Source organism: Dermacentor andersoni, chromosome 11 (genome assembly GCF_023375885.2).
Source record: "Dermacentor andersoni chromosome 11, qqDerAnde1_hic_scaffold, whole genome shotgun sequence".
NCBI classification, from domain to species: domain Eukaryota; kingdom Metazoa; phylum Arthropoda; class Arachnida; order Ixodida; family Ixodidae; genus Dermacentor; species Dermacentor andersoni.
Genome location: NC_092824.1, coordinates 65,643,116 through 65,655,196, shown reverse-complemented (window position 1 = coordinate 65,655,196; position 12,081 = coordinate 65,643,116). Strand labels below are relative to the sequence as shown.

General features: G+C 47.7%; 1 protein-coding gene across 4 annotated transcripts in view; it reads right to left on the bottom strand.

Moving 5' to 3' along the window:
• Positions 1-12,081, bottom strand: part of gpp (DOT1 like histone lysine methyltransferase grappa) — a 64,815-nt gene that overhangs the window by 38,872 nt on the left and 13,862 nt on the right. For all 4 annotated transcript variants that reach the window (XM_050168248.3, XM_050168251.3, XM_050168250.3 and 1 more), the window contains exon 3: positions 369-443. In XM_050168248.3, coding sequence (XP_050024205.2) covers positions 369-443 — 75 coding nt within the window. The remainder of the gene's footprint in view (positions 1-368; positions 444-12,081) is intronic.

Sequence of the window (12,081 nt, the reverse complement as noted above, 5' to 3'; positions counted from 1 at the left end):
TCTGGTTCCCTGTCAATGTGGTGCTCAACTAAACAGCTTAGATTCAGACTTGAATGCAGTATATTTCTACACCACTCATCATCCTTTTGTGTCAGCCTTGACCGTTCCTCACGTTTCTCTAGCTCTCTTATTTCAAGACATCTCCAATGCCAGAATGTTTACATCAGTGCTCAGTGTGTGTGTGCATCTGTGTGTTCCCTTGTTCAATCCATTATCACTGTTTCCTGTAAATATGATGCCACGCCACAGTACAACTTGTTATGATCTGAGTGCAATGCCTGTGCGATCCTACACCTCATAAATCTTTCTGCATGTTGAAGCACTGTGGGCACAGAACTAAAAACCAGGCTTGGGTAATCCGCACGCACCTTTTGGTATCATAGTCATTGAGGACGTGGTTTTCCATGGCCGCCTTGAGCTCTGGAAAGTCCTCACAGACCCAGCTATAAAAGAAAGAAAGGACAGAAAATGTAACACACATGCTAAAAGTTAGAGCACAATGTCATGTTCACGACATTATGAGAATGAATGACAATGCAAAAACTGAAAGTGACCTCAGAGCTTTATACCAGGCCAGCCAGCCTTAGAATTAAAGGGACACTAAAGGTTACTATTAAGTCAACGTGGACTGTTGAAATACCATCACAGAAACCTCGAAACGCTTGTTTCGTGCCAAGGAGAGACTTATTTTAAGAGAAAATGCGTTCTGAAGCGTCCGCGTACCTCTAGCGCAGTTCAAATCGCCCGCCCTCCGATCGAGGAGTACTGACATCATGGTCTCATAGTGACGTTGCGCCATCGGTGAGTAGAACAGCGTCCACAGACGGCGCTACGGCTTTTCTGCGCAAAACGCAAACGCGCGGCCAGAAACAGAGCCAAGACAGAGCCGACAGCAGAGCGAAAGCGGGAGTATGGTGGCTAGCGGAAAGAGAAACGAATTACGTCCCACGGCACACGGAGAGTCCGTTTTCGTTAAACTATAGGCTGCGGCGAGCTCGCAGCGTGGTCGGCGTGGTCTGTGAGAAGTGACGAGCCTTTTCGCACTCGCAACAGGGCATAAAAAAGTGCGAATCGACGCAAAACTCGGCCTAGAAACGTGCTTCGCCACAGCCAGGGCTCAATACGACCCAAACTGGCACGAACCAGATGTCGTTTCCCGCACTGCCACCAGGCGCCGCTACTATACCTCAAACTCCAGCGCAAGACGCCCATAAGCTGGTACTTCATTCTATGACGCAAACTTCGACGCTCGTCGCAATGGACCCTGACACCGACAGATTGGCTCGCGATGGTGGGCTCAACTTCAGCGATTTGAGCACCGGCGAGCGCGACCTGCTGCTGAGGGCTCGCACTGCCGGCGTCGTTGCGTACTACGACGGCGGCCTCGACACCAACTCTCTGGAGCGGGAAAGCAACGAGGGCTTCCCACGACATCACATGGACGTGGCATTCTCGCTGCTTGTTCCAAATGAAAGTTTCGCGAGCCAGCAGAACCCTCACAGCACGACGCGATAACGAAACTACTGAAACTCCAAAGTGTGCGCGGCGCAGAGTCGAGCGCGCAGAGTCGAGCGAAAACGAAACCTTTCGAACACCCATATTACTGAAGGGTAACGTCAAAATGTTATTTTTTCTTAGAATCGAATAGACGTAGACAAGTAGCATTTTTTTCCGCCTTATAATCATCGAATGAAATGATATTTTTAATACGAGTAGTTCAGTATTAGTAACACAAATTGTGAGGAGTGCTTTCGTCATCGGGCTAGTACCGGAATGTCGCTGGGGGGTCTCAAATCGTGTCATGCATTTACCTCAATTTCTCGGTTACTAAAGCTCTGTTCGCGATTACATTGACGCCTTAGACGTTCTAGAACATTGCTCTACCACTTTAACTTGAGTTTTTGGTAACCTTTAGTGTCCCTTTAAAGAAACATGACGCTTGAACAAACAAACAAACAAGCAAGCAAACAAAACCACAACATTATTTAGTTATTTAACATGTTGACTTTTATTAAAGATATGCACACTTTGTTCTGACGGATGCTGTGAATAGCCACTCTGCTCCATATAGTCGCAGCAACAATAACCTGCGCTGCAGTAACCAGAAATGCTCATGAAGTTTATTGATGACATATTCCCCTAATGGCTTTTGAAGATTAGGTTGCTGTTATAAACTGGTTTTGCCAGTTGATGTCCTTGCCACAAGGGTCAGTCCATATAATCAATGGGTCCAAAACATTGGGCCATCAAAAATCACTCAGCCACTGTATTTGGCTTTATTTTTCAAGGTTAGTTATTTTTGCCCTAGACTATATGCAAATGAAAAATTGTAAAATATTTGTTCAATACGAAAATTGTAAATGAGCACTAAAAATTGGGCATTTTATAATAGCATTGTAAAATATGGTTGATACATGCAATCTGTGAGCATGAACAATGCAAGCAATCACAGTAGAACCTTGGTAATGTCTATAGGGCTGATGTATTTTTCAGTTTATTAACATCGCTGAAGCCTTGCTCCCGCTGCTAACAGCATGTTGATGCGATAGCTATCCTGGCTACTGAATAAGGAAACAAAGCCAGTGGAAATCCACATGGTGAAGCAAGTTTCAAGAATGAAACTGTTGGCATCCTCCTGAAGGTAGCCACAAGGATACAAGAGAAACTCATGTGGGTCTAAGGATCAAACCTGGCATTACTTACTACCTTTCCGAGGCTGTCGTGCTACTGCTCAAGCTAACCAGATGGTAGGCGAAGAGCAGACTACCGAAAAACTTAAAGCGCAAGTGTGCCTTGAGTTTCCGGTATTTTCTGGTGGATGGCAACAGTTCTGTTTCCTTCCTGGCAACCAGCTTCTATTGCAGTAGTCCCATATGAAACATACTAAAGGGGTTCTACTATATAATGTTGAACTGGGATGCTCATTCCCCTAAGCATCTCCAACAAATACTAATTTTCCAATAGCCACACATAAAAAGCATTTTACAATGATCTCTTGCAAGGAGTGCCAGAGATCCGCCCTAACTTATGTACATTGTAAATTTGTATCAGCTGGCTTAACCACACAGTGAAGTCCAACTTGACTGCAAAGACAGCACTAGCATTGCAGGAATCTGTTGCACCTTGTATGGACAGAATTGTGAAAACAGTCAAAGTGCAGCTTTTAGACAAAGTTTTATTGCTAGTCAAAGCTTGCATTGATAAATCAGAAATAGCACCAATGTGGCTGCAGTGATATTCATTCATGGCATGGCACAGGGTCATAGAAGCAAAATATGGCAATCGTGCCAGGCAGAAGAAACAAACGTATCAATGCTCTCGTTCTGGGCCCAAAGACTAAAATAAAGTTCCAGCAATACTGTAACCAACTCTCACCACCTAGCTTTCTGATATGCATACCATATGTTTCAGCATGGGTTTTCTAGACCTTTAAATCCATGAAATATTCGCAGACTTCGATACAGTTTAGAAATGTCCCAATCTGCCAAAAGGCAATCTTATTCGAGGCCTAACCAGAGCTAGTGTTACCGGCTCTATGTTTGAAGGTTTTCATGTTCGCACAATCACATCAAGTGGTCAAAAAGCCGTGAAGGCCCTTCAGTACCCTCTAGGCTTATTGACATGAAGCACGGCAAAAAAACTGAGATAAGTCTACCTCGCTTTAAAGGAGTCCCTGCTTCACTCCGCAAATACCTCAAGCACAATAAAATAAAAAAAGAAGGCTTGCATGCAAGAACACCACACCTGCATACAAACTGACAGTGGCAACGGTAAAAGCTTCACACCATTTTATGAGAGTGGCAAAGTAATTCTTCATTTCTAGACCAGAATTTGTCCTCTTTGTTCCTTCGTTACCTTTATTTATCGCATTCTCTCGTTATTGCTGGCTTTCTTTTTTTCTCGTTTCCACTGTTATCAACAATCGAGCAGAAGATGAGAAGAGGCACGAACAACCATGAATGTTTCATTCTACTGCTTCCGCAAGTTAACTTACCATGCAGAACTATTCCGAAACTGCAGGAAGCCCATCGAATACTACCGTTCAATACTCGCACATTTTTTTTTGTCGGCATGGCGGCTTCGCGTGCATGAATCCAAACTCGAAATTGCAAGTGCCAAATCACAGTGCACAAGTGCTCGCCACGGATGGAAAAGAAAAAAAAATCAAAGTAATAATAATAATAATAATAATAATAAAACACATGAGACTTAAGTAAAACTCTTGCTTGGGCTAGTTGGTTCATGCTTGGATTAGTAAAGGCAAGGCGCAGAAGACCAGGACTCAAGAAGAAAAACACAAACGACAGGACCGGCATCCTGTTGTCTGCGTCCTTCTCGAGTCCTGGTCTTGTGCGCCTTGCCTTTACTAATTCAAACGCGAGACTTCCCAGTGCACAACCTTTGGATCTCCACCCCCACCATTGGAAGGGGTGGGATGGGGGGAGGGGGTGAATAAAATGGATCTGCAGGTTTGGCTCCCGAAACGAAAGGAAGGCGCCAAGGCAGGTGGAGACAATGGATGACTATGTTTGGTGCCATGGCAATGGTGGTTCAGTGGCAATGGCGTTCTGGTGCTCGTCACGAGGTTCAGGGTTCAATTCCCGGCCACAATCGGACAAGGGCGACGCGCAGAAATAAGCAGGAGCACTACAATGGCTTTTTTTTTCTTTCCCTAGCCCATGCATTGCTTTAGGACGTTGAATTTGCTCGATCTATCGATCCATTCAATCCAATCCGTCCATATATCGACACGAGATCGGTACAACCATCCAATCTACCCCTTCTATCGATACGCCTGCTCGTAAATCCACCAATAAACGAATAATTCAAGGTCAGGCATCAAGCACAACAAAAACCCCACAACCTTAACTCGCACACAGATTGCGCGCACGCACGCAGACACGGAAACATGGACCGAAGGATCGACGACGGAAAAGGTAGCGCTCGAAAATGACGCGGTGCCCGCGAACGGCAGAAAAAAAAAAAAAAAAAAAATGGGTACGGATGCGGAAAACAACAGAGAGAAAACAAACACGAACGACGTCAAAAGAAGTGGGGGAGGGCCAAGGTCGACGGAATGCCTGACGCCGACAGACGATCCCTTCCGCAGCCGCCCCTCGTCCCGCGCGATCATCGGACCGACGGAGAAAGAAAAGCGGCGCTCGATTTGACGATCGTGCCTCACGTACGCCGAGACAGGGTAGCTGGGCGCGATGAGACGCGCCTGCGGCAGATTTTCTTCGACGGGCCGAAGACACGAAAAATGGCGAATGCAAAAAAAATATCTCCTCGTGGCCGGTACGACGCGCACCGTGGAAATTATAGACATCATTACCCACCTCTCTCCTTCACATTTGGGCCACAGAGCCAGCTTTATAACAGTAAGGGCTGTACCCATTCGTTCGTACATTCATTCTTGAAACGTGGGCGCCGCCATCTTGCAGTCAAGTTCACGACATAGCATTGATTGCTACTTGCGTCGGGGCTAGCTGGAAATTGAATTACTGGGACAGAAACAGTGACGTAACAAGGGAAGGGGGTGCACACCCGCGCAGCAACTTTGAAGCGTGCAACGGTGATCAGATTTGTCGCGGCCGGCAATCGGACCCGCAACCTCGCGCTGAGGAGCAGTACGTCCTAGCCACATGAGCTACCGCGCCGGATAAAATGTACAAAATTAACTATTAGACGCGCGACTGCGAGTGTAAGGCTTAGAAAGCAGTACAAGAGCTATTAAACGCGAGACTGCGAGCGTAAGGCTTAGAAAGCAATGCAAAAACTATTAGACGCGAGACTGCGAGCGTAAGAGCAGTACAAGAGCTATTAGACTCGAGACTGCGAGTTTAGGGTTTAGAAAACAGTACAAAACCTATTACATGAGAGAATGGAGAATGCGAGCGTAAGGCTTAGAAAGCAGCACAAAATACATAACTATTAGATGCGAGACTGCGAGTAAAGGGCTTAGATATCCGTACAAAAAAAAAAAAAAAACCATTACACACGAGACTGCGAGCGTAAGGCTTAGAAAGCAGCACAAAAACTATCAGACCCGAAATTGCGAGTGTAGGGCTTGGAAAGCAGCGCAACATACATAACCATTAGACGCGAGACTGCGAGTGTAAGGCTTCGAAAGCAGTACAAAATACATACAATCAAGAACGCGCAATTCACATGGGCACACCATCTATAGTTTGCGGAAATTGAAGTCGGGACCGCCCATAAGAAAGAAACCAAGGGGTATCTAAAGGGGTTTAAATCAGATTAGACTGATAAAGTATTCTCTATGTTCGTTAATATTGTGGTAATAGGTTTATTACTAGAAGAGCACATGAAGGTCAAAGTTCTTAATTAAAATGTTCAGTAAAAGTTCTTATAACTTGTCAAGTTCGTTCCTTGGCTCTTTGTGAATACATTTCGAGGCGTCGTCGTCACAGGTCATTCAGCCTATCGATTTAGGCTAGTCGGAACCAACGTTAATAGATTTTGGTCGGAACAACATTTCAGTCGTGATGGCGGTCAGCGCACAACCCAAAGAACTGCGACAAAAGACCAAGAATGCAAGCGCTATGTCCTTCTAACACTTTTTTTTTCTGTCCCACGTTTCAGTTGTGCGCTACCGCCATCATAACTTGTGAAGCCTCTTTCGCAGTGTAAGAGTTTTTCGACAATGCAGAAGGGTGTTTTACTAATGCAGCTAAAAAAGAAAGAAGCTTTTTTTCCCCCCTTCAGTGACCTTTTAAAACAGCGATACGCAATGAAGCTCGATTACAACGTGCGTGCCACTCGATCGCAGATTAGGCGCCAGACCAACGCGACGCGTGCAAACACACACGTGTTTCCGACCACCGCGAGATAACGCGACCACCGAGCGGCGACAAGCGAAAGTGAAACTTTCTCGCCGAGTGGGCGCTCGCACGTATCTAATCGCGTTACGGCACGCCGATGGCAGCCGTCAAATCTCGGGCCCGTTTTGTCGCGGGTCTTCCCCCGCTGGCAGCGTCCTGCGGAGGAGTCGTTGTCTTCCGCCCCCGATGGAAACGAGTTCACGAGGACGCCACTGCAAACACAACAGTCTATGGGCATCCGCCCTGCCAAGACTATACGCCCACCCATTATGCTAGACGCCCACCCACTTTCTTTTCTTTTACGAAAAGCTCACCAAGCACACCTGTTACGCAGCGCTCTGACCGAGAAACCGGCAAATCACACAGGCTGTTCCAAAGGTCGAGCACACCCACAACGCAGTACTTGATTACAAAAACTTGGTTACATCCGCCGGACTTTGTCTGCTGCTCCGAGGGACATTAAATAGCAGCATACAAAACACTGATTCGCCCAATTTTAGAATATGCGTCTTCCGTATGGAACCCATATAAACAATGCGAAATTGATTGTACTGAGTCCGTCTAGAGGAAGGCTATTCGTTTTGTTTACCGTGTTTACGAGACTTTTCACCGTCAGCTGCTCTTGCTGAATTAAACCTCCAGTTTCTTTCTAGACGGCGGCACATAGAATCTCTGAAGATTTCCTATTCTTATAAGAACTCTATTTGTCACCTATCAGATCCCTCCCTTTTAACGCCTGCTTGCCCAACTTCAACTAGAGCTTATAATGCCTTTAATATTAGACCACTCCATCCACGCAACAACGCTTTAAAATACAGTTTTTCCCCCGCATGATTGAACAGTGGAATTTGTTACCTGCCGAAGTTCGTTTGTCACCCATTTCTCAATTTTTAAACGCTATTGCTGATGTATAGTTCCTTTACATTTTTCCATTTCTATGTTCCCGTTTCCGCGTATCATAATTATTTTTACTCGCACGTACACCCACTCCTGCCATAGCCCTACGGGCTGCAGTATGTACAAATAAAAATAAATAAAAAAATAATGCGAAAACATTATATGCCCCATAACGCGAAAACCCGGCGTTGTAGTCGGCGGTGCGACCGACTGATGGTACCAAAAATGGCCGACGGCAAAGAGTAAAAATATGTCGAGAAATACGCTGACTGACGTCAGACAATTTCTCGGGGAGCTTCCTGTAGACGAAGTAAACGAGTGGCTTTGAGAATTATATCAGGTAAATTTCGGTTTTGGCTGGTGTCGAACCCGTGCCACCGGAGCTCGAGGCGCTTCCCCGACGCCAAGGCGGCTCCACGGTTCTGGTTGAGTAAATGTGTGCCTGTAGTGCGTGTGTCACTGCGCACGTCACATCACAGCCATCTGGCTGACTAAACGTGTGACCTACAGCGTGCGTCGTTTGGCAGGTGGCAGCGCATCCAATGGGCAGGAGGTGGCGCCACCTAGTATATAAAATAAAAAGTTTGGGGACGCTTAAGCTTCGCCTTTAAAGAGTGGAACGCGATAGCATGCAAAGATCACTAACTGCTTCTCACGCTTCCCGGCAACTGCAGCTTATGTAACCATAATGTTTGCTGGGAAACGCTGGCGGCGAACGCTATATGCACGAAGGCGAGCTTTGCTGGTAGAAACGCGGCCCTTTGCGAGGGCCGCGATGCGGCGGATGCGAGCGCGAGTTGGAGGTGTTGCAAGCATAGAGTTTCGTACAATAATTATTGTGAGAAACTCTATGGTTGCAAGGTACCGGGCGCGCCGCTTTATGGCATTTGAGATTCGCGCGCGCCGGCGCGCTCGAATCTCTGAGGCCACGGCCGCTTTACGAATGGTAGAAACACGCTGGAAAAGGGGTTTGTGTTTTGAGTTTTCGCGGTACAGGATTATGTTTTCTCGTATATTCAAATTACAATCCGACGCTATCATGCCTGCAGGTTGTGTCAGTCGTATTTTACGATTTCTGTGACGTATTTTACCTGGAGAAATTCAATTAGTAACTTCCTTGCGCTACATGGAGGGCCCGAGTGGTTCGGTACGCGCGGTTCCAAATGATTTTTGCCGAAACGACGGTCGACGCTGGATTTTCTGCGACATGGGGACCTTTAACGCTATGGCCTTAAAATCATTAATGACCAATTGAACGCCGCTGAGCGGTCCTTCGAATTACGTACTACTCCCGGGCAAGCAAGAGCGTTGAGACGCTTGGCGCGTTTTCATTAGTCGCAGTTAAAACGCAGGCGAGAGCTTACGCATACAAGGAACGCGCAGAAAAAAATTGGCTGACGGCTCAGCTTGGTTAAGCCTGGAAGATTGCGAAAGCAATACCCTTGGCTGCGCCTTGGTTCGGCTGATGGTGTGGACATGGTTGCCCTTTGTTAAACTTATGGCTATACATCATCCGACATAGCGCAAGGCAGCGCGCCGACCACTGCGAGGAGCCGAGCTGTGGCCCAATTTATCCTCCTAGCGTGACGTCATACAAGCATGACGTCATTTTAGCGCGTTCACTTCAGATCATGCTTAACCAACACGCCCAACTATCCATCCTAACGTCATACAAGCGAGCGCCCTCTCTCGGTAGCGCCGCAGCAGCGGCGCGCAAGGCTTCGCCTCCACCATCGATGCCGCGAGCTGGGGCCCCGTCTCTCGGTCTGGCGTGACGTCACACGGTCACGTGACGCGCAACTGTGTAAGGAGGCGCCACGACCACCGATGGGCCGAAAGTGCGAGCAGTATTGCTTTCGCAATAAAAAATAAAGACGTCACCAAAAGGACTGTAATGTTTCGCATTCCCACGCGTAAGCAGTTCTAAGCGTCTCCGCCAAATTTTTACATAAAATTGGTCTAGTTGGAACCATGACATAATTTCAAATTTTCCAGCGTTTGGTGAAAAACGTGAAGGAACGCTGGTCGGTACATATTGTAGATAATTGTACAAAAGATGCCACTTCACACCTCTGTTTGAAGACAGGCGTGTTCGGGGGAAGTAGAGAAATGAAAAACGGCAGATTGATACATGAAGCCTTACGCAATAAAAAAGGCGACAGCTGCGCAAGCACAGCGTCAATCGCGATTTCAAGAATTTGGTTACCTTTGTCAGCGGCTGCGCGTTACGCATGCGATGGGCGTGCGCATTGACTATATCCCTATCTGATGTCACATATGTTGTAATGTCTTTTTCGTACAGTAAGAAATCAGGGGGTCGAAGACCAGCGTTCTTTCTGTCCATTTGCTTTTTTTTTTCTCCCTTCCTTACTCCAGACGACACACAAGTGCCCTGACTGCGACATGGCCACGCGGCCATCCGCAGTCCATCTGTTTTGGGAGTGCCAGCGACACGCTCAACAGCGGGACCACCACCTGAGGGCGGTGCGAGTGTCCTCCTACGAGGAGTGGATTAGACCGGCAACTGGCTCGATGGATTCTGACAGGGCCATTCTGGACTCGCTCTTGGCTTTCGCCAAGGACGCGCAGCTTCTAGGACGGCTCTGAATACGCCTCCCCCCTCCTCTTCCTATTCCCCATTATAGGCCTTCGCGCCATCCTTTAATAAATACATTTTGTCATCATCATCTCCCTTCCTTTGTCCTTTCCAATGCGCGGGAAAATTTTTACTCATGGATAAAATGCACAGCCTCGCCCAAAGTGTCCAGCATTGCAGCTGGCAAGCTGCAGAGCCTTACTTACGTCACGAAGACGAGGTGGCGCTGCTATCGCATTTAGTGCAGGCAAAAAAAAAAAAAAAATATATAACTAGTGAAAATACACACAAAAAAAGCTCTACTGGCACGAGTGTTTTTGGAAGGCAAAGTTAACAGATGTCACGTGGCCAAGTTTCTGGAAAATTACTTCCCAGAGGTATGTGGGTGCGTTCGAAACGGCGAAGCGTTCGTTTGTTCTGTTTGTGGTGTGCCCAACGTGAAGTGCGTCTCCTGTCTCAATCCTCGCTTCGGTAATATAATAATCGTTCTGAGGGATCTACTTGGAACACCCGAATTCCCTTATAACCGGTTTCAACTAGTTGCAGCGATCACTCGGGGATAACAAAGAGTGACAGTGTGACCGTCACAATTTGCACGTCGATCGATGGCACCGCGCGCCAGATATAACGAACACGACCAGACACCGAAATTCGTTATAACGAACTAGCACAAGCGCACACCGCGGGCCCGAGACAGCGGCACGTTCCGCCGCGCTCAAATTTGTTCACTGCGCGCGGCCCACTGAGCACGAATTTCCTGGGTTACCATTTCTTTGACAGTAATGACAAAGTCGACAAGAATCACTCAAGCTTTTTTGTAGTTTTCAAATGCTTGCACGCTTCCTCAAGCTTGTTTGGCACTGCTGAACGTGCCTTGTTCACCACCTTGCTTTCTTAGTAGCGCTGCTAACGATCCGAGCACTTCAGCCGCAATTGCTCAGTATACACAATCCTTGAAGCAGCGGGCCTTCGCCGGAGGCCTCGGTGACGAAGGCTTGTCGGTTCCGAACGGCCCGGAAACCGCAGTTACAAGTGCAAGGTGAAGAAATAATTTTACTGCTGGCATGTTTCGGATAAACAAAGTAATGTTTGCCTCCCTTAAGGTTATCCCGCTACTTATGAACTCTCGGATAAAGCGAACATGTCCCGCGCGATAGTGGTCTTAACAGCGGACTCGACTGCTAAAACAATAAATGTTCCTATGACAGATGTCGCAGCCTCCGCGAACCGACAACTATAATGGGCTCCGGTTGTTAAGTGCAGATTACTACAGATAAACACGCGTTTATCTCTTTCAGTTGCTAACAGGGGCCGGCTGCATCTGCTGGCGCCCGAAAAGTGGCCACGGATGAAGGATGGCTTGTGAAATTGCTCCGCAATTGGCATGACTGATGGAACTCGTGATGTATCTCGAGCGGCGATGGGGAAATCGCGCGCGGTCACGAGACGGGCAGCAGCATGTGGACAACACGGCGGCGGCGTCCGGCAACTGGCGCAAAGCCAAAAGTCCAACAAAAATCCATCCGGCGCCGCCAAACGACGCGACCCTCCGGCTCACGGGCAGCACAACGATCTCAAGGGTGTGTGCGCGCAGGCGTCCACCAGCGGTGCAACGAACGTGGCCCGCGAAAGAAAGAGGGCAGCGGACCAGTTTGTCTTATTGTTTTCTCCGCACATCCTCTTTTTCGCCGGCAGGCCGGAAAAGACGTGCCGGTCGCCCCGGACTGACCAATCGACGCGGGC